Source organism: Grammomys surdaster, unplaced genomic scaffold, assembly GCF_004785775.1.
Source record: "Grammomys surdaster isolate TR1022 unplaced genomic scaffold, NIH_TR_1.0 63, whole genome shotgun sequence".
NCBI lineage: Eukaryota > Metazoa > Chordata > Mammalia > Rodentia > Muridae > Grammomys > Grammomys surdaster.
The window spans coordinates 988072-1011653 of record NW_021604565.1 but is presented as its reverse complement, the minus strand read 5'-3'; the positions used below and the strand labels follow the sequence as shown (position 1 = coordinate 1011653).

General features: G+C 34.1%; 1 protein-coding gene across 8 annotated transcripts in view; it reads left to right on the top strand.

Annotated features, from left to right (window-relative positions):
* Ralyl (RALY RNA binding protein like) overlaps positions 1-23582 on the top strand; it is a 682097-nt gene that overhangs the window by 457646 nt on the left and 200869 nt on the right. For 2 of the 8 annotated variants that reach the window (XM_028765832.1, XM_028765826.1), the window contains exon 1: positions 1841-2068. The exons of the other annotated variants lie outside the window; for them this stretch is intronic. In XM_028765832.1, coding sequence (XP_028621665.1) covers positions 2032-2068 — 37 coding nt within the window. In that variant the 5' untranslated portion in view covers positions 1841-2031. Of the gene's footprint in view, positions 1-1840; positions 2069-23582 lie in introns of those variants that run through there. 8 annotated transcript variants of the gene reach the window in all.

Sequence of the window (23582 nt, the reverse complement as noted above, 5' to 3'; positions counted from 1 at the left end):
GAGAATTGTCATTTTGACTATACATAATCCTATAGGAATTCTAAATTTACAGGCATGTACATCTTATAATGTTAGGCTATCAGTACTTAATAATCACTAGCTCTCTTCTTCTCTATATCATGTATATATACTATATATTGGGAAAAATATTTTCTATATTTGTTGTATTAAAACAGTTTGCTATGGCCAGCCATCTATATGCTATTGCTTCTAGGAAAGGAGTTAATTACATTTTTAAAGGAATTATTGTCTATTTAATATAAATTTGTTTCCACAAAGCTAAACTTTACTTTTACAAGTCTTAAGTATATATAAGCTAATGTAAATCAGAAAACATTAGGGTTATCCAAGGAAACAAAAGATAGATATGAAGAGACCATTTGAGCATATTGTCTGACTTCATTGAAAATTTATAATTATATAGACTTTATAATTTATTAAAATGTATATATTATGCAAGTAACTGTTTAGGTTCTACTCTGTGCCAGTTGCCAGTCTGAACTCTGGATACTCTTTGCTAAAGAAAACAAAGTTTTGTGATAAGGAATAAGTGTTGCAGTAAAAAGACCATCAAAAACAAGTTAATGTGGAGAATCACCAGTGATTTCTAAATATTATTGAGAAAACTAATCAGGAATAATGTTATGGAACACATACTAAACTATATAAAAATACACAGGTAGGGTGGAGATAGCATCTGTTGTATGAGAGGACATAGAACAATGGTCTCTAACAGCCTTGCTGAAGAGTGAGTGTAGTCAAAAGAGGAGGATGCTGTACAAAATGTTGAACACCTATTTGGATGGCATTATTGCCATCTCAAATTATGGAATACAGTAATTTGTAGAATCTAAATTGATTTTTACACTCAAATAATCCTTCTATTAATGCTCATAAAGACATTTTCTCTACTACAAAAGAATTTTGACAGCTGAACCTGGCGATTTCTGATGCTCTAATGGAAGCACATAACATAATCTAGGGGACCTATTGCCAAGAAATGTTCCCCTGTTGTATGCGGGACCTCCTCAATGTAAAAACTAACAGACAAAAAACACAAAAGATACATACATACATACATACATACATACGTACGTACGTACGTACGTATGTACGTACATACATACATACTTATTATTTTACAGCCACAAACATGCAGGAGTATCTGTGCCAGTCATCTCATTGAGCTGGATGCCCATGGTTGTTCTTATCTGAATAGAGTACACTGCACATGAAGTCACAGCCGCCATACTTTCCATCTGGGGAGACAGTGAAACATGCTCAGGTAAGATTTCACCTCAGTATTGTCAGAGTAGAGGACTGAACACTGAAGTTAGGCTGGAGGGTAATGGAAGACTGTAGCAAAACTTTCTGCAAGGAGCAGCACGGTTCCTAGCATGCATTAAGTACTTTTTGAGCCCAAGTTCCAACAGTGTACTCCTCCTTTTATAGAGTTCTGCTGTATTGTCAAAGTACACACTGGTTGAAGAAATAGACAACATGGAAAGTGATAACTGCTTCAGCAATTAAATATACAACATTCGCAAGGGGGCAAATAAGGAAAGAATAACAAAATGCAAATTTCAGCGTTTTCAAGTGGTCAAAGAATATATGAACTCGTAGGATAGTTTTTAATATTTAAAAATACTATACAAAGGTCTTCATGTTTCACACTGTAATTTTCAGCGTTACTGTTCCTGCTAACTACATGAATCTGGTCTTAATTCAACATTGCTTCGAGCACAACATTCTAGTAATCTAGATCCTATTAAAGAACTTAACTAACATTGGTTGGAGTGTTAGGAAATTCTAATTTTCTCTGGGAGATTTGCATTGAACAGAGTAGTTACAAGCAGTGGCACATCCCTGTAATTTTACGAGAATGGTATTGCCCTGGCTTTCACTGTGTGATTGCTGGTTACCTTCTGTCAGCGAGCAACAGCCTCACTGCAAAGCAGGAGCAGAACCCGTCTCTTTGTCTCCGTGGTCAAACCAATTACTTCTTAGAAAGTCAGCATTTCCTTTTTCAGAATGACCATGTATAGAAGCAAACGCAGACATCAGAGATGTAAGTAGATGCGGACCCAACTTTCTCATTTGACTGGTGAGAGAAACATACTTGATTTCTTAAAAGGCTAATTATGACTCCTTCCGATATATGCTGGTAGTAGGAGAGATTTTGTAGCTCTTTTAACCCTAACCTTTATCTTTACCCTCTTACATGATTGAAAGATGTTAGAGGAGAGGGGATAATTTGCTTGTTACTATGGTAACCTTTGAAAAGGTTTACAAAATCAACAGAGAAACAGATCCAATGCAGTTTCAGCCTAGCTCAGCAGCCTTCATTCATGCAGGGCGCTGGACAGTTCTTCTCTTCTTTATGAGTGATGATTTTTTTTTTCTTTCTTGGAAGTCTATTGAAAGGTTTGGGAATCCAGTGTAAAACTTCTATTTACGCCTCCAGCTTCAATTACAAAATCTCAAGGGAAATAAAGCAGTTCAGAATGGAGGAGGGATACTTAATTGTGAATGACAAGGTGAATATTTAACAGGCTACGTACTGCCAAACTTCTTGGTCCAGAGCATATTTGTAACACAATTCGCTGTGGACAGCATTTCATAGGGTTAAAATGAGTCATTTAGAACCCTCACTAAGGATCCTATTCTCAGTTAAAGAAAATGAAGTTGAGTCTACAACATAGATGATTATAAAGCCCAAATCCTCAGGATTTAGCTGAAAATCAAAGACAGACAATAAAACTGTCTGAGGCAAGGCAATGTGCCTCTGGTGAAACCTTCTCAATTGCATCTTTCTCTAGTAAGTCGAACTTTCTCGCTTTATCTTTTCTGTTGTGGAAAGTAAATAGAACCAGTGAGCTGCAAATGGCCTATAGCTGTGTTTACCATCTCATTCCAGTATTGGCATCTTGTTCTTTACTCAAATCTGTGCTTTCTTACTCTTCATTACAGTGTGTTTAGATGTTATAGAATTATTTCAAAAGCAGAAAGATTACCAGCAGCAATTCCTCTGTCAAAAGTCCATAACCTGATAGAAATACAAGATTGCTTCTCATCATTTAGCATTTGTACTATTTTCATTTTAGACTTAAGAACTAATATTGTTCTTGTTCAAAGAAGTTTAATGTGCCATTCAAAGTCCTGCGTGCTGGGGATATCACCTTGATAGTGTCTCCTTCAAGGAATAATATTGTGGCATGCTATACTTTTTTCATAAACTTGATTAGTTTGAAGTCTACAAATATATTGATAATTAATTTCCTTGTGATTTCCTCCTACAAGAATGAATCTAAATTATGCATGCCTTTGTAACCTATCTCCCACCTCTATTCCTGTATTTTTATACACCTCCTCATTTTTCCCCTTGAGGATAATCAGTGCCTTAATGCATACAGCAAATAAAAGATTCACAGAAAAATCACACTCAGTTTTTCTCCTACTAAAATGTGCTTGCTAAGGTCTGCGATTAAGCAGCAGGAGGAAATCGTGAATTACAGGAGACAAACCAGAAGATGTATAATTATATAGGCATGAACACAGTAGGTTGAACTAAAATGTTGTAGCTTAAAAATATCCTAGGTGTTATTTATGTTCAATTGTATCAGTTAACTGAATTATGTTCTATTAACTGCTTCTATTTTCTAATAATGTACAATATCAGACACCATGGATATAATAAAATTAAACGTATAAGAAGACTAGCAATAAAAGCTAATAGAATCCTAGACGAATTTCTATCTTTCACAAATAGTATTTGGAAGAGAAGAATGTGATATGACTGTTTCTCATTCAATGAGAATAGAAGGTGTCTGAATCACTATATAACCAACTTTCAGACCACTTTTATTTCTCATATCTTTTATATATGTGCTTGATCATATAAAAAGCATTATATTCTCCTAAAGCTATTGTACTGCAATTAAGGCAACAGTTGCACACTTAACAAAATTTTCCTGTTGGTAGAAAACAATGTAGTCTTGTAATCCTCTTTTAAATAAAAATAGTCTGTATATCAACCTTCTCATTTTCTCCTTTTCTAAAGATTTTGTAAATATTTCTCAGAAAAAATAACACAATCTTTGTTTAATTAACTACCAAAAGGAAAGGACGGGGTCCTGTGGTTGTTTCAAAGCTTTGAAAAATGGAGAGCAAAGCATCTTGCAGAAAGAATTGGAAATACAATTTTCATTAAACCTTTGATGATCCATGTGGGACCTTAAATAAATTCTCAGTTATAAATTTTGCATAAGACGAGAGGTGACTAGTGCATTTCTTCCCTTAATTCTGGAGAACAGTTACATTGGAAAATACCCATCCTCAGTGTTCTTACAATGAACTTTTTACTGCACAAATACAAACCAGCTCTCAGATAAATGATTTCCTGAATGGTTTTTGAAAATGTTTGCATGTGTCAAGTACTGATTCTTTCAGAAGCCAAAGAGACTACTTTAAGAAGGTCTAATACTCAATATGCAGTTTTTAAAAATTAATTTTCCCAGGAAACTGAAATTAGTATGTATGAATTTTTAGCTTTGTGTTTCATATTGTTTTCTCAAAGGATATTTATTAAAATACATAATTTAAATTTGAAAAACTCTTGTTATATATAAACAACAACTAACTGTACGCTCACATACTGAAACTCTAGGAGACCTTGAGAAAATATCTTGGAAGACTTTTGGAATACAGAAATACTTTTATATAATAAAATAAGGTGCTCTAGAAATACAGAGTGAAATAAGTTTAGAATCCACTCGGCATGTTATAGAGGATGTTCATATCAGAATAACCTGTTTTCAAAGATGGTTACACTTTATCTTGTACTTAGTCAGAACAAGGGTTAATTTCGTTATTGCTAATGGAACACTTTGGAAGGCTCATCTACCTTATATTCTTTACCATGTGTATAGACAGACTATGTCAACTTGACACAAGTAAGAGTTATCTGAAAGGAGGGAACCACAATTGAGAAAATGCCTACATAAGATCTAGCTGTAAGAACTTTTCTGAATTAACAATTGATGGAGGAGGGTCTAGCTCATTGTGAGTGGTGCCAGACCTGGGCTGCTGGTCCTGGGAGCTGTAAGAAAACAAGCTGAGCAAGCCATGAAGAGCAAGCCAGTAATCACTACCCTCCATGGCCTCTGCATCAGCTCCTGCCTCCAGGTTCCAACCCTGTTTGAGTTCCTGTCCTGACTTCCTTCAATGATGAATAGTGAGTGATATGGAAGTGTAAGCCAAATAAATCCTTTTCCCTCCAATTTGTCTTTTGGGTCATGGTGCTTTGTCACAACAGAAGAAATTGTAAGATACCATGGGATTAATTAATGTGGGTACATTGAAAGCTGAGTAATAGTCTCGATAGTGCAATATAAATATGCGAGCCTTTTCTCTACCTCTTACTTTTGCAGTATTCAAATACTTGTGTAACATCTGCAGGAAGATGTTTCCTAAGTGTCTTCCATCATTATCCCTCGGTTCGTCTACCACATAGGCCTTGCACTGTCAATCTAACCTCATTCACTGAATGGTTCTACTTGTCTAGCATGGTGGTACTAAGCGTGTAGGCTTTAGATTCATGACAGACCATGACTACAAAGGAACCTTGAATCAATATATATGTTGGCTATGTAAGAAAGATTCATGTATATATTCCTAGGAACATATATGTACATACAAATATGCATGTATGTAACTACTTGAGTCTTAACATAAATTTAATTAAAAATTTTATTTAGAGATAATATTGCTGTATTTAGAGATAACAATGTATTGAAGATAATAGAGATAAATTTTCATTGAGCATTAGACTTTTTAAAAGTAATCTATTTAGCTCCTGCAAATATAGAAATAATATTTAGAATATATATATATATATATATATATATATATATATATATATATACCCAGTAATTCTTAAATATATATGGATATTTTGTTGATACAAATTACTTACTGATACCAAACTTGTGATTGCTATGTGCACTTTACCTTTTATGTAAAAATACAATTATATCACAGGGACATCTTATATATTCAGTGTTTAAAATAGTTCATATTCAGCAAAACAGAAAATTATTGTTAAATAATAAATATAGACATGCTTATTTACATAATAGTTATGTTCTCATCATTTGCCTTCTGAAACTACCTGTTGTCTATTCTTTTTCAGACCAGTGGGTCATATGTAAACATGAATTAAGCCTGTATCTCCTACTTAGGACATATACTTCCTTATTGACACTCACTTCCTTTCTTCATTCGTTGACCATGCTTCTTCCTGTTGATAATTTGAATATGCAGATAAATATCTTTTTTGTTTAAAGTATCCCTCAATATCTCATTTGAGTTAGTTCTCTATAATATTCAGGTTAACTTTCTTGTCTTTTTGGATTATATATTTAACTTTTGTAATGGTTTCTTCCTTTTGGCTTGTACGTAGGAGATAATTTTTTTTATTCTACTCATCTTTTGTTTCTAGTGAGGCATTTTTTAAAAATATGTTCATGCTTAATGTATAATTATTTAAGGGAGTTTGATCATTCAAATATTTGAATTGAATTATTTATTACTATTTAGACATGATTGTAGTTTGGAGGCTATAGCAGTGTATACCTTGGTGTGCACTGGAAGATGATAAAGAAAAAGTCGTGTGATGTGAAAATATGCTGTGGAAAAATTAAAGATTTCTGGAAGTTGGAGTGAGATACTTGCTTTGAATAATATAGGTATGAAATAACAGTTTTCATAAGACAATATCTAATAACTGAAATGATTCAATGAGCAGTTTTCCTTTACTCTTCAAAGTTCCAGGATGTATGCAAAGATGTATGGAACAATGTAATCGAGAAAGTTCCTAGGGAATGTAGAATAACTGAAAGACAAGGATTTTGAAAACAAAATTAGAGGAAATAGGTGAAGTAAAAAATATCAGAAATATAGGACAAATACAAAAAACCCTAGTAAAATAGAATTTAATCCAGTGCATTTCACTTTTAACTAAACACAAACATAGAGTATATCTTAATCAACTTTAAAAATAAGTATTTAAATGTATTCTTGTAAATGAGTTGTGTGATGCGACTTTCTAGAACACACACACACACACACAGAAAACTACTTTCTTTCAAGAAAAATCAAAACAATGGTATTTTTGCTGAATGATAGTGCCTTACACGTTTAATCTCACCATTTGGGAGTTAGAAGCAGGCAAATGTCTTAAGTTCGAGGCCAGCCTGCTCTACTGAAAGAGATCCAAGACAGGCCAGTCAGGGCAATATTTAAAAACCTTGTCTCAAAACACATGCCCACACACCCAAAAAGAAAAACAAGTCAATTTTTAATCTTTATACTTCATAAGCAACTATAGAGGTTCAGATGTCAAAACTTATTATTTCACTAAGTACATTTTCTATTCTCTGAAATGTTATTCTTATTAATATCTTTATATTTTTGACATATTAACCCTACCTATCAAATAAAGTGTATCATAAAAACTGAAGTAGTAACTTGATAGATCTGTTATAAGTTGTCTTGGTTGCTAAAAGGCTCCAAAAAGCCTGCTGCCAGTCTAAGATCATGCAGAACTTTTGGCAATAGTGTTCTGCTACTATTAGAAAGTCGTTGTCCCAACCTCCAGTTCTATATTTATTGTTTCATTATGTTTTAGACAGGAGCTTGTCAAAATTATTTAATGAAACTATTTATTATACATTAACAAGACAAAAAGATTATTTGAAAAAATATTTAGTACTAGTGATATCATTCTAACTATGATGAGTAAGCAATTCGTTACCTAATAATTCTCAAATTATTTCATGTCTCAAATACTGATGCTTTCTGTTATACACTCAGTTAAGGATATCATCTATATGTTAAAATATTTTTAAATTTATATTACAGTATTGATTGGTTTGAGGCTTTGTTGGTGAAGGATCTTCAGAGCACACTGTAAAATTCAATTCTTGATTTCTCTAGTATTGGTGTTTTTGTAATTCTGGTCTGAGATCTGAAATTTCACTAGAACATAAAAAGCAGTCCCTGTTTTCCTGTCAATATAAATTCTTCAACTGGTATGGATTGAGAATGTGAGTTTTATATATTCCTACATGGAAATGTATCATTACATCTGTATAAATAGGGCTGAGATGGTTTTTTGAGTATACACAGTGAGACTGTAGATGCCAACTATGAGATAGAGATGTACTATGAGATAGAGATGTACAAATGGTAACTGATAATCTCCCTTAAATGCAAATATATATATATATATATATATATATATATATATATATATATATCACATGCTGCTACAGGTTTTACCCAGTGGCTTGTTATGCCTGTAGTAACACAGATTTACTCTCTCCTCTCTCCCTCCCTTCCTCCTTCCCTTCCTCTCTCCCTCCCTACCCTTCCTGCTCCTTTCTTTTCCTTTTTCTATCTAGCTATGCTTCACAAAAGATCCCTTTTGTAGAAGAAAGCATTTTTGCATTTGTGATTTTTCTTCTTTCTCTTTTCCAAAAACAACTTAAATCTCACACACCTTCTTTAAATTCCCTATGTCCTAAAACTGTGTTCTGCATGTACTCATAAATTTGCATGAAAATCATGACATTTGCTATTTCTCCAAGAGTTCAGGTACAAAGACTCCACAGAATGTAATTTATCTATTCAAAAAATATTATAGTTAAAATTGTTATGCATAAAACAAACTAAGCCCATGGCAAAATGAGATTGATGACAAATGCAGAAATCAACTCAACTCTTTAGTAAGCTATAATCTGTCATTCAGAGATACGTCCTCCCAATTCATGTTTATCTCTTTCTCTGTGGATTTATTCATTTATTTCTCTTTCTTTCTTTCTCTCTTTCTTTCTTTCTTTCTTTCTTTCTTTCTTTTTTTCTTTCTTTCTTTCTTCATTTTAAATCAGGGCAATCTCATTTTTCTGATTTGCTTTTTTTTGTCTGTACTTTTGTGGTCATGCTAAGAATCTATAACTAAACAATGACAAGAAATTTTTCTCTTCTGTTTTCTTCTAGTTTTAGAAATTCAGATCTTACACTGGGCTTTCTAACTCATTTGACATGATTGTTTTTGTGTTAGATGATAAAAGTCACAAGGCATAAATATCTTGTTTTATTCTGGGAATAAATTAAGTTTTCCCAACATCATTTATTAAAGAAATGGTCCTCTACCCTTTGTGTGTTTACCCCACCTTTGTTAAAATCTGTTAACAATAAATACACAGGCTATCTCTGTGGTAAATATGCTGGTACACTGATATGTGTTTGTTTTCTATTCCACTCAAGTAATAACTACTTAGTGTCAGAAATATGTATGGAATTCAAACAGCTCATAGTAAGAAACAAAATAACCTAATTGAAAAAGAGTGAATGATGGAGCTAGAAAGTAATTTCTGAAAGAATACACACAAATATATAATAAATACATGCAAACAATGATCAACAACAAGAGTAGAAATACAAATTAAAACCACAATAAGATATTAAGTTTCAGCTGTTACAAGAACAATTATCAAACTAGGAGTAACAAGCGGTGTGGAGAAAAATACACATGGTTACAACAGTCAGAAAAAAAAAAAAAACAGGTTAGAGATGATTTTTTACAAAAAGTAGAACTACAGATAATGTACCAGTTTCACACACACACACACACACACACACACAAACACACATACACACACACACACACAACACACAAACACACATACACACACACACACACACGGATATATATATATACATATATATATATATATATATATATATATATATATATATATGATATAAAATAGAATCAGTTAGCTCAGAATGTTCTTTGAATTCCCTCATTTCAACCTCTTCTCTTCATAGTAGCAGAGATGTGCTTAAGTTCCCATCAACACAAAAATACACACAGAATGGGACAATGTGATATATGCATAAACTAGAATATTACACTTCTTCAAAAAGTGGCAAGTTTTATCTTTTATGATGATATAACAAAACCTGGGGGCCATTATGACAAGTGAAATAAACTGTGCATAAGAAAAATATTAAATGATCTTAATTATATGTGTGTTCAAAATATTAAACTTATAGAAGCAAAGATTAGTATGGTGGTTACAAGAGCATTGCAAGAGACAATGAGCAAGTGATTGAAACTTTTTAGTGCTGTAGTAATACACTATGAATTGATTAGGAGTGTGTTTATTTCAAGTTACAATTCTTTTTTTTTTACATTCTGAATACTCCATTTATTCTTTTTTTATTGGATATTTTATTTACATTTCATATGTTATCCCCTTACCTTATTTGCCCTCCACCCCCCACCCAGGAACCACCTATCCCATCACCCTTCCTCCTGCGGATGCGTCCCTACCCTGCTACTCCCACCCCTCCACCCTCAAATTCCCCCACACATGGAGTCCAGCCTTCATGGGACCAAGGATCTCCTCTCCCACCTATGCCCAACAGGGCCATCCTCCCTTACATATACAGCTGAAGCCATGGATCCCTCCCTATGTGCTCCCAGGCTGGTGGCTTAGACCCTGGGAGCTCTGGTTGGTTGGTATGGTTACTCTCCTCATGGGGCTGCAAACCCTTTCAGTTCCTACAGTCTTCACTCTAACTCCTCCATTGGGAACCCCATGATCAGTTCAATGGTTAGCTGTGAGCACCCACCTCTGAATATGTCACACTCTGGTAGACCTCTAAGCACACAGCTATATCAGGCTCCTGTCAGCATGGACTTCCTGACATCCAATAATCCATATATAAGATAATTGAAAGCAGGGACTCAAGGCAAGAATCTGGAGACAGAAAATTGAATGTGAAACAGGCAGAGGTGCATATGTATGTGTGTGTTGTGTATGTGTGTATAAATGTGTGTAGATAGATAGATAGATAGACAGATAGATAGATAGATAGATAGATAGATAGATAGATAGATAGATGATAGATAGATTATATACATACAATTTAAGAACATCAACCAAAGAGTGACACTATCCACAGTGGCCTAGAAACTGTCTTATCAATTATTAATCAAGAAAATCCCCTAACTACTTGCCTACAGGCCAATATAAGTTGATTCCTTTTTTTCAGTTAAGATTTCTTCCTTCAAACTATGTCTAGACTTGTATCGAGTTGATGAATATCAATCAGGACAGAAGTGTTAATAAAATGTCACACCATTTAAAATAGAAAGAACAAATTAAGGTCTACAATAAAGCCTGATGAGTACAGTTATTATTATATTGCTTGAAAAATCTTGAGTAGATTACAAATATCTCACCACAATGATATGACAAGTGTGTGCGAATTAGCATATCACTTGCCCCAATTCATCAATTCACAGTGAATACACATGCCAAAGTCTTGCATGACGCAGTGGTGTATCCTATCATTCTCATCTATTAAAAATGTATAAATTAGAATTTCAAAGACAATGGCCATGAGCAAGAGTACTCTGATAAGTTTATAAGATGGTTATTCATAAGAATGATAAGCATTGACAAAAAGTAAAATTGTATGGTTATATATGTGTTATCCTTTTTGTGTTAGTGTTCTATTGCCTTGAAGAGACACCATGACTATAGCAACTCTTACTTTAAAAAAGCCTTTAATTGGGGATTATTGACAGTTTCTGGGATATAGTCTATTATGCTCATGTCAGAAAGCGTGGTGGCAGACAGGCAGCCATAGTAGTTGAGAATTCTACATCCTGATCCCCAAACAAAGAGACAGCCACTGGGCCTTGCTTCATCTTTTGAGATCCCACAGGCCACTTTTGGTGGTGACATACTTTCTCCAATAGGGCTACATCCACTCCAAGAAGGTAACACCTCCTATCTGTCAGGTATCAACTTTCCCTAATGATCATGATTCAAACATATGAGCCTATGCAGTCATATTCCAATCCCTTGAGTAGCCATTCCTATTCAAACTGCCATATTCCAATCCCTGGTGCCCATAGGCTTATATGTGGTGGTTTAAATGAAATTTGCCCTCATAGGCAAATATGGAGTGACACTATTAGGAGGTATGATCTGGTTAGAGAAGTTGTAGCATTACTGAAGGAAGTTTGTTACTAGGCGTTGGCTTTGGGGTTTCAAAAGCTAAAGCTAGTCCGTTTCCCTCGCTTTTCCCCTAGACTGTGGACATGGATGTAGAACTCTCAGCTACCATGTCTCCCTGCATACCATCAACCTCCCAACCATCACAATAATTAAACATCTGAACCTATAATCCAGCACCAATTAAATGCTTTTCTTTATAAGAATGGTCATGGTCATGGTGTTTTATTTACAGCAATAGTAACATTGACTTAGACACCATATCATAATGCAAAATATATCCATTCTAACTTTAAATGTCCTGATAATCTATTGCAATCTCAGCATTATTTAAACATCCAATGTTCAAAATCTCTTCTGTGACTCTTAACTGTAACCTCCTGTAAAATCAAAACAAAAAAGCAGATCATCTACTTCCAACACGTAGTGGCACAGATTATATACTTCCATTCCAATAAGGACTAAGGAAGCACAGTAAGGAAATACTGAACCAAAGTAAGACCTAAAATATGAAGGGAATCTCCAAACTCTACATCTGTACATCTAATGTCAAGGAGCTTTTCAGATTTCCAACTTCTTTTTGCTTTGTAGACTGCAAAATACTTCCATCTCTTAGGCTGCTTCCCATCTAGGCTTCAGGTTTCCACAGCTGATATTTGATACCTCTGGCATCTCCAACATCCTCAGATTTCTAAGGCAATCCATTCTTCACCTTCATGACTTTATGGAAAGGTTTTTTTCTTGGCCTGCATGCTCGGATACCTGTTTCTAGGGTTTCTATTGCTGCAGTTAAATGTAAAGCAAGTTGAGGAGGAAAGGGTTTATTCAGTTAAACTTTCATGATGCTATTAAAAAAGGAAGTCAGTAACTCAAACATGGCAGGAATCTGGGCAAGAGCAGATGTAGAGAACATGGGGGACTGCTGCTAATTACTTTGCTTCCTCTGGCATTTTGTAAGAACACTGGACCACCATTCCATGGATAGCAACACCCAAAATAGGCTGGACCCTCCCCCATTGATCACTAAATGAGAAAAAGCTTCGCAGCTGAATATGAGGCTCTTTTCTCTCTGATGACTCTAGTTTCTGTCAAGTTGACACAAAAACCATCCAGTCAACACCACTGACCCACATCTGGTCTCAGCAGCTTTTCTTAGATATGGAAGGGTATTCTATAACCCCTTTCTTGTATTCTTGACTCAAAAGTCAGAAACAAGTGTCTGAAAATGCCAAGATCTAAAGTTTGATGGGGCTAGAACATGACTCCCTCATGCAAAGATTTCTAGATTCAAGGATTCAAAGTTTTCATCAGATTTCTATTTTCAATGATTTTCTTTAATTCTGTCCACAAAGAGCTAACTGGGTAGGGTCTTCATCTGAGGTCACACCTTTATCCCATTAAGCATCAGGCTATTCTTTAAAATTTTTTATCTCCTTGAGCTTTGAATTTAGCTCCTTTACAATTGCTGGCCCTCCTTTTGTTCATTTTGTAATTTTTCTTTCTCAGCTTGATACTTTTCATAATAGATGTACATATGAGAGGCAGTAACCACAGTTCACAGTTAATACTAGGCTGTCTTAAAATCTACTCTGTCAATGCCAAAAATCCAAAAGTACGATTTATTCAACTTATCCTCAGGCAGATATTTTTAGAGAGGGGAGAAGGGCAGAAAGTGGCCATTTTATTTGCCAAAGTATCAGAACAATCCTTATGCTGATATTCTTCTATTCTGAAACTTCTTGAGCCACGATATCAGAGTCTACATTGCTCTTGTCAGGAGTGTCTTTCACGCTCTTACTACAATGATCAAGTAAACCCTGCTCTCTTATCCAAAGTTCAAAAGTCCACATTCTGACAACAAGCAACATAGTTAGGATTGTCACAGCAATATTCCATTCCCTGGTACAAACTTCTATCTTAGCTAGGGTTTTGATTGCTGTGAAGGGACACCATGACTATGACAACCCTGATAAAGAAAAGCAATTAATTGAACCTTGCTTACAGTTTCAGAGATTTAATTCATTATTATCATGGCAGAGAATATGGCAGGATTAAGGCAGACATGGCAGCTGAGAGTTCTATAGCCACATCTATAGGAAGCAGGAAGAAAGCTTTTGATCCTGGCTTGAGCATTTGAAACCCCAAAGCCCATCCCCAGTTAGACACTTCCTTTAACAAAGGCATAACTACTCCAACAAGGTAACAAGTCTTAATCTATCTCAAGTAGTTCCTCTCCCTAGTCTTCTAATATATGAGCCTACGAGAGCCATTCTTAACAAACCACCACATTTGGAATGTCAGAAAGCAACTTTCTTCTTTTTAAAACAAAGCATTTTTAGTATTTGCTTATAATTTTATAGAATATATTTTGCATATATTCATCTGTCTTTCAACTTCCCTCATAAGTACTCTCTTCACACTTCACTCCCTACCCACCCTGTTCTGAATTTTTTTCTCTTTTATTTTCTTGCTCCTCATTGAGATCAGTTTGTTGATAAACAATCTATGGAGGGAATCATGTAATCTCATCATTAGAGTGATTCTCACTCCCAGAAGATAACAAAGGCTGACAAATTCTCAACTAGTGGTAAGATTTCATGCTTAACTTTGCCATTCTATACTTTAGCCTTGCTTGAGCTTATACAGGTGTATACTACAGCAATTGTTATAACTTCATATGTTCAACTGTACTATTGAGCTCAAAAAGCATTTTTTTTTTACCCACCATGGCTTGTTTTTTATTTTTCTGCACTCTGTGCTAAGAAGAATCCTGAGCTATGGGGGAGGGATGTTATATGAATGTCACATTTAGGGTTGAGCATACTATAGTCTCTTATTATGCATGTTGACCACTCTAGAGTCTCTTGCCTGATACTGCATGAAGAAGCTTCACTGACAAGCATTGAGGAATGCTCCAATTTGTGGGTATAGAAATAAAACATTAGGATTAATTTTAATATTATGTCCAATTAGCATAATTAAAATATTGGGTTCTCCAAAGCCTATGACCTCTTTAATCATAATTTCTTTAGCCCTTTAACAGTGCTAAATATGAGTCCCATCTAACGGAGCAAGCATTATATCCAATCAGAAAATGGTTGGTTAATTCCATGACATTTTTTCCAGTAGGCATATCTTGTCAGAGAAATAACTGTAGCCTGCAGAGTTTACAGATTGATGTGATGGATGACTACCTTTGTTCTTTGCTTTATGCATAGTACCTATCTCCCAGTAAGGTTAAAGCTCCCAAATGAAAACCAGAGCCTTACTTAACTCTGTGATTCAAGTAATGTGTTTTCTTCAGCAATAAGGTCCAACCATAAAGTTCTATAAAGTAGCCAATTCTACTGAGTGTATCCTGTAATGCTTTGGGTCTATGGGACCATATTAGAACACTCCAACAGTATTAACCCATTCCTGACACTGTGTTTTTTATTTGGTATGTGAGGTGTCTAATTGGGATATTATTTACCACTGTACAATAATTATGTTTACATGCCTACTTGTTTTAATGAGATTATCTACTGGTACACTTCCACATATTATTTTCAAAAGACTTTTAGTGTTAGTTATTCCTCCTCATATTCTATACTCTTCCTTGTACTCCATGTAACCTCCCCATTTAACCCTTATTGTTGTTATTCCACCTTAACCTTTTATACCATTGCATTCTACCACTCCACTTTTGAAAGTCCTTCTCCACCAAGTTCCCTTATGAAATTTTTGACCTGTAAGGGTATTTCAAATTGAACATAGATATTGGAAGAATGATGAGTAACATCTATAAATGAGAGACAACTAGTGGAAGTTTATTTTCTGCATCTGGATTACAATGCTAATAATGACTATTTCTGACCTCATCCATTTACCTGTGAATATCAACTTTTTTCTTTTTCTTAACAGATGAGTAACATTCCACATGTTCATTATTCATTTACCAGTTGGTAAAATGTAGACAGTTTCCATTCATTATATGAAACAACACTAGCTGAACACTTAAATATTTAAAGTAAAAACTAAATTTAAAATATTTTAAATGTTCAACATATTTAACCATCAAAGAAATGCAAATGCAAATAATTTTGAAATTTCATCTCACCTTAGTCACGATGGACAATATGAGAGACACAAATGACAAAGATGAGGGAATGAATGTTAGGAAAAGGGAACACATATCCACTTCTGGTGGGGATTTAAACTTGTAATTCCACTATAGAAATTAAAGATTAGAGTGTAGACTTCTCCAAACAGTAGAAATATGTCTACCACATGATCCTATTAGAAGTAAGTTCAAAGTTGCAAAGAAAGACATTTGCAATTCCAACACTCCAATTTCAGTTTCTCAATAAAGAAAGACTTCACTATTGATCAGGAATGTGTTCTCAGTAGTTCTTTTGGTTTCTAATCTAAAGCAGGAAGTATTGTATCTTTTCTGGCTTGGCTTGTGTCTTATAGTCTGTCATGGCTGACTGATTTCAAATGGATCTGCCCAAAGGAAATGAAAAAAAAAAAATAAAAAGAAAGGGATCATCTACTTCACTTAAGTTTCAATAAAGAAGCAGAGACGTTGTGTATATGAAGGGTTAACTGGGCAGTTGGGGAGTTAAAATGTTTATAAACATCTTACAAGGTAGAGGAGATTAAAAAATTGTATCATTGTTATAAACTCAAGATCTAAGTTGTGTAACAAAAGACTAATATTTAATGTTTATTATAATCCAGCTCTATGACTCTTGGATATTCTCAAAGGGCTATATATCTTACTACAGAAAACTATTCTTTTATGTCAATTTCTGCCCTTTTCACATTATGTTTTTTTTTAATATATATATATATTATTTGAAGATGGATGTGGTGGTACATACTTGTAATCTAGCACTGAGGAGATGGAGACAAGAGGATCAGGAATGTAACACCAATATCTGCAACACAGAGGAAATTGAAACCAGCCTGAGTTATATGAGATCTCTTCTCAAACCAACTGACCAAACAGCATAAACTCATATAATTATAATTTTAAGAACATCTATTTATTTGAACTATATGAACTTGTTGTACTAAAATGGCAAAATGGTTATGTCTGAGTACCAGCTATCATAAAACTGAGCAATACAAAATAGGAGGGAAAGTGTGTGTGTGTGTGTGTGTGTGTGTGTATAAGAGAAAGAGAGAGAGAAAGAAAGAGACAGAGAAAGAGAGAGAGAATCCAAGAGAAACCAAGAGACACCAAGAGATAGATAGACAGAGACAGAGAGACAGAGAAAAACAGAGACAGAGACAGAGACAGAGAGAGACAAAAAGGAGACTAAAGATCAAAAACATAAAATTTGTCTGACTATTACAACTTGAAGTAGTATAAATATATGTACTTGTATAAGATGGTTTTGTAAGGTTAAGATATGATGAGGAAATTCAGTGTATTGTTTAATATAGATTAAATAGCTTTTATTTGCATATGATTTAAATTTTGAAGATAATCAGAAAATTACAAACTCTTTACCTATTAAACTTAAAATATCCTTGTTAAGTTGAAGTTTTAACATTATATGTTTTTTTTAACATTTTAACATCCAAATAGAAAATAAAATAGTTACAAGGAAATTAGTTTCAAAATGATAAAAATGAAATTTTTATCATAATACCAGATTTTACTATATACAAATCATTGTTTTAAAATTTATACATGAATGATATAATTTCTGTAACAAAAATGATCAAGCATATAACAAAAGCATAATTCTAGAATCTATTACTTATAATTTTCACTGAAATTTTAAAAAAATATTATTTTTTATTTTTAGGAAGAAGTTCAAAAATATCCTATATGTATTAGTAAAACAGTACATGTGCTCCAAAGAAACTGAGAGATTCACTTCAAAAGGCAACATGAATGTGATGTTTGACCAAATCCTTATTTTTCAAAGCATATGGAGCAATAAAATCCTTCTCAGTCTCTCTCTCTCTCTCTCTCTCTCTCTCTCTCTCTCTCTCTCTCTCTCATAAACTCCCTGCTCACTCACACACATACATGCTCACACAAACATACCCACACTCACACACACTCACTCAGACTCACATTTACTTATACAAAACACACACACTAACTCTCACGTGCATACCCCCACACTCACACACACACACACAAACACACACAAACTCACTAACATACACTCACACCCATATGCGAACATACACACTCAGTCGTACACATGATCTCATATACACATCCCTCATGTACACTTATATACATACACACTCACACACATATTCACATACACACTCAAATACCCTCACACACATATTCTTACACTCACACATACATACTCACTCTCTTACACACACATACACACACACACACATTAAGTCACAGTCACATATACACTATACAGATACAAGTGCACAGAGGAGCACAAGTGCTTCCTGATGTTTTCGCTGCTAACAATGCAGGGTTCTAAGATGGAGAAAAAAGTGACATATTCTGCAGCGATCAAGTCAGTGTTTCAGTATGCATGGTGCCTTGCTTCTTGCTGCAGAACCATTGAATTATTTGACATAAACTGTGGGTTTAGTTTTGTTTTCTCATTTCTATTACAGGAACTACAGAATTTATAGTATCTCCAGAATTGTACTTTCAGCCTGACTTTAGAGTTTCTAGCACCTTTAGATCACATATTGCTGTATTGTGTTTTCTGTTTCTTATCATCAGCCTTCTGTTACATACAGAATTTTGTCTGGATTGCAGATAAAGATAGTATCTTCATTCATTCTTTTATTTTTTTATAGTATGCAGAATATATTTTGATAACATTTTATGCTTTAGGCTACTTATCATTGGGTAATGCTATATTTTACATTAGATGACTTTTTTGACATCCTAGTGAATTGAAACTGCCTTAGAGGAAAAACTGGGTGCATTTCCTTAAATAATCACACATTCTTTTTGAAATTGCCAGTATCTGTCTTATTAATAGACTGTAAGGACTATGGGAATTTTGACTTTGAAGTCACCTCTCTGGTCGCTTCTGATTCATTTATGCCATTTCTCTTCTCACACTTGAATAATGTCTTTCACATCGTTCGCTTATCAATTAAAAGGAGTCCTAGCCTCTTTAACTTGTACTATCAAATTAAGCTATTTTTGATAGTTTATGTAATAATCAATAGTAAACTAAGAATTCAAAATATATTTATAAATGCATGAAGTTACATTGTAATATTTAGTTGTACAATTATCTCTATAATTAATAAAAAACTGTCTCATAATTATATCAAAGAAAAAACAAAAGATATTTTAGAGAATATATTCAGAGAATATATTTTAGAGAAATATTCATAAGAATCTGAAAATATTTAAATTACACCCCGTTAGCTTAACAATAATAACCCTACATTTAAAGCATATTTTAGAAGTAACAATAAATTAATTAGGTGGCTTTTTCTGATGAATCTATTTTTTTACTGTAATCCTTAAGCAACTTAATAAGTTTCTGAATAAATTAAAATATGTTATCGCATCATTGTGGCTCAAAAACTAAAGGCTTAATAACTTATTTATAATTTAACTTGTTTTTCTACATTTTGTTTTCTTCAACATCATCCAAGTTTTGCTCTGTGGTTAAGTGTCATTATTCCCTAAATCAATTTTGCACTGGTTAGAGAAACAAATTTGTTTATTTCTTCAATGATTTGTATCTATTAATCTTTGCAGTAACTCAGTGATTTATTTTTCTTCAAATATCAACATCAGAAATATAAAGATGGAAATGAATAAATTGAATCAAGTCCAGGATATACTACCTGAACTATGAATGTTAAGACTTTTTACCATATATAATAAGTCATTGTCACTAACTTGTTCTGTGCTTAAGTCTCGGACTATAATTAGGATGGTAATATAATTTCACTGCTGTCTTACTTCCTTTATTCATTATACTTTTTATATTCCTACTACTTTGCACTATTATCAACTGAAAGTTCTTGAATAATAACTAAAAGTGACCTTATTTTCAAAGAATTTAAAGTCATTGCAGGTAAAAGCTTTTCAAGGGCTTTCAGTACTTCAAATAGGAAGCTTTAGAGTCTATTTCAATAACTAATGCTGAACACTAAATAGACCTGAAATATTAGAGTTTGTATTTTGTGCTCAGCATTGGCAAATTCCCAAGCTGAAAGCTTAAAAAGTGGAAAAACGCAATTGGAATACAGCAAAGGCTCAAATGTGTTTTGAGATTAATATGCATTTTAGTTAATTAATTTATTTATTAGTGAATTAATTAATTCACTTTATATCTCCACCACAGCGGTCCCCCCATTTCTTTCCCCATCTACTCTCCTTTTCATTGTCTTCAGAAAAGTGGAGCCTCCTATGGCTATCAACCAACCTTGACATATAAATTTGCAGTAAGTCTAGGCACATCTCCTATTGAGGCTAGAAGAGGCAGCACAGTTAAGAGAAAGGGCCTCAAAGGTAGGAAACAAAGTCAGAGACAGCTGCCACTTCCACTCTTGAGTCCCACATGAGGACTCAGCTGCACAACTGTAAAATATATTATGTATGCTTTTTGGTTAGTAATTCAGTCTCTGTGAGCCCATGTGGGCTCAGGTTAGTTGATTCTGTAGGTTTTCTTGTGATGTCCTTGACACTTTTGGCTCCTATAATCCTCCATTCTTCTGCTGGATTCCCCAAGCTCTGCCTAATATTTGGCTGTGGGTCTTCACATCTGCTCCCATAAATTGCTGTGAGAAGTCTTTCAGATGACAGTCCATGATGCTAGGCTCTTGACTGCAAGTGTGGCAGAATGTCTTTAACAAGTTGGCTCCTTCTCATTACATGAGTCTCAAGCTGGACCAGTCATTGGTTGGGCATTACTTCAATTTCTGTTTCATCTTTACTCCAGCACATCCTGTGTATGTATACAGCAAATTGTAGGTTTATGCCTTGGTTAATGTCCCAATCCCTCCATTGGACGCATTGCCTAATTACAGGAGAGGGCCTGTTCAGGCTCCATATACCCCATTGCTCAGAGTCTTATCTAGGACCACCCTCATAGATTCATGGGAGTTCCTATTGGCCTAAGTTTTTAGCTCTTATCAGAGATGTGACCTCTTCCTCAATTCCAGTACACTCTTCCTTAGTCTTCTTCCCATCTGATACCTCCTGTTCCCATCCCCAGGTCTACCTAATTACAATCATCTCTGTCCTTCTCCCTCATGCTCTCTGTCTCACTGTGATTCGCCCATACATCTAGGAGCTCGCATTTTTATTTAGCAACTTTGACTCTGTATTGTAGCACGATTATTCTTTACTTTAAGGCTAGCATTTACTATAAGTATATACATGCCATGTTTGTCTTTCGAGGTCTGAGTTACCTCTCTCAGGACTCTCTTTTCTAGTTTCATCTATTTGCCTGCAAATATCACAATGTCATTGTTTTTAATAGCTAAGTAATACTTTACTTTGTAAATATATGACATTTTCTTTATCCATTCTTTGGTTGAACAACATCTACTTTGTTGCCAGTTTCTAGCTATTACTAATAAAGCTGCTATGAATATTGTTGAGCAAGTATTTTTGTGATATGGTGAACCATCCTTTAGGAATATTACATAATATAACTGGGTCTTGAGGTAGATCGAGTCCCAATTTTTTAAGAAACCAGAAAATTGATTTCTTGCACTCTCACCAGTGATGGAGGAAAGTTCCTCTTCCACCACATCTTCACCAGCATGATATGCTTCCTATTTTTTATCTTAGCCATTCTAACAGGAGTAAGATGGAATTTTAGATTCATTTGGACTTGCATTTCTCTGATGGTTAAAAATCCAGAATATTTTTCTTAAGTTCATTGTCTAATATTAGGAATTCCTCTGATGAGAATTCTCTGTTGAAATCTGTATTCTATTTTTAAAATTAGATTATTTGATTTGTTGATATGTAGTTCCTTGAGTTCTTTAGATATTTGGATATCAGCTCTCTGTCTGATCTGGAAATGGCTTAGCCATTAAAAGCTCGGCTTGCAACCAAAACTGTAAGAAATTACTATACATTCCTATGCTTTATTTGAGAATAAAGCATTTTATTTGAAAATTCCAAGAATTTTTATAGTCTATCCTAAGTAACAAAAATTATAAAATTATTAGAGTAGTAATATAACTCCAAACAACTCCACATAAAAATATTATCTTCTTGAAGTTTTCATATGAAATGTCTTGCTCCAGTTGACTCCTATACCAAGCTGACTAAAGTGCTGACTGAAATGTATTTTGTGGGGGACATTTATACTCCCTCTGAGTAACAAGCCAATGAAATTATTCTCCTGGGCTGTCTTTTGAGATGAGCATGTTCCCATGACAACAAGGAAAACAAGAAGAAGGTACTCAGGTCAGTTAAATTTATATAATGTCTAGTGTCTCGATGTGTATACATTTCGCCCAGTGTTTTTCGTATGTGTCTTATGTTTGTGTCTGTCTGTTTGAAAATGAACAAATATATGTTTGGTTAAGAATTATTTGATTTCACTTTAATTATTAAACTATATAATTCAATCAAAACAACTTTCTGACTTGTGTAAGATTATGTAGTTAGAATTTCATAAAACATAATATATCTACAACTGCAAGAAAAGCTTGCTTTCGAGTGATTATACCTAACAAATCCATAATATTATTATCAGTTTCTAGAAGTTGAGATGACTATAAAATGTTAAATATAAATACTCGATAAAAATTTTATCAGAGTTCTAATTCGTAGGATAAGAATGTCACATTTTTTTTGTCTCTGAGGAAACACACAAAACAGACTTCATCTCCTTATTATCTACAATATACTATAATTCATCCATCATTTTAAGATTAGTAAGTAGATTAAAAAACATGGAAATATTTAATAATGGAATACTTGTTATGTTGACCAATTTTTTAGGGAAAAATGTCCAAGGTTCTTGATCTACTTGTCAATATCTTGCACACTTTAATTTTCATCTTTGACATTTCATCAGAACTCATCTCTTGTTTCCTTTTGCCCCAGAGCCATGGGCCTTGATTGAGGGATTCAAAAGGACTGATTCGGACCTGTTCTGTTATTTGTCAAATCTTTAAAACTGTGTTAGTGAATAGATACTATACCTTGAGGTCATAGATCTGAGAATGGAGCCTAATGTCAGATGTTCTGAAACCACTATAATCTTCTAACTTCACTCTAAGCACTTACAACTTATCCTTGTCCTGTTCCTCCTAGATCAAAGTGGGTACCCATCAAAGTGAGTACACTGAGTTATTTAGGCAGTATAATGAGACAGTTAAAGAAAATCACAACCCTAGTTGATAACATTTGGAATACAACTCTCATACCTATAGCCCAGGTAGCATAAGGGAAGAGGGGGTAGAGCCAGAGGACAAGGATGTGTGCTGCAATATTGTGACTTCATCTAGAACTAGGGAAGCTATAACTGTGATGTCAACAATACAGCTGTTTAAACAAGACAAGTT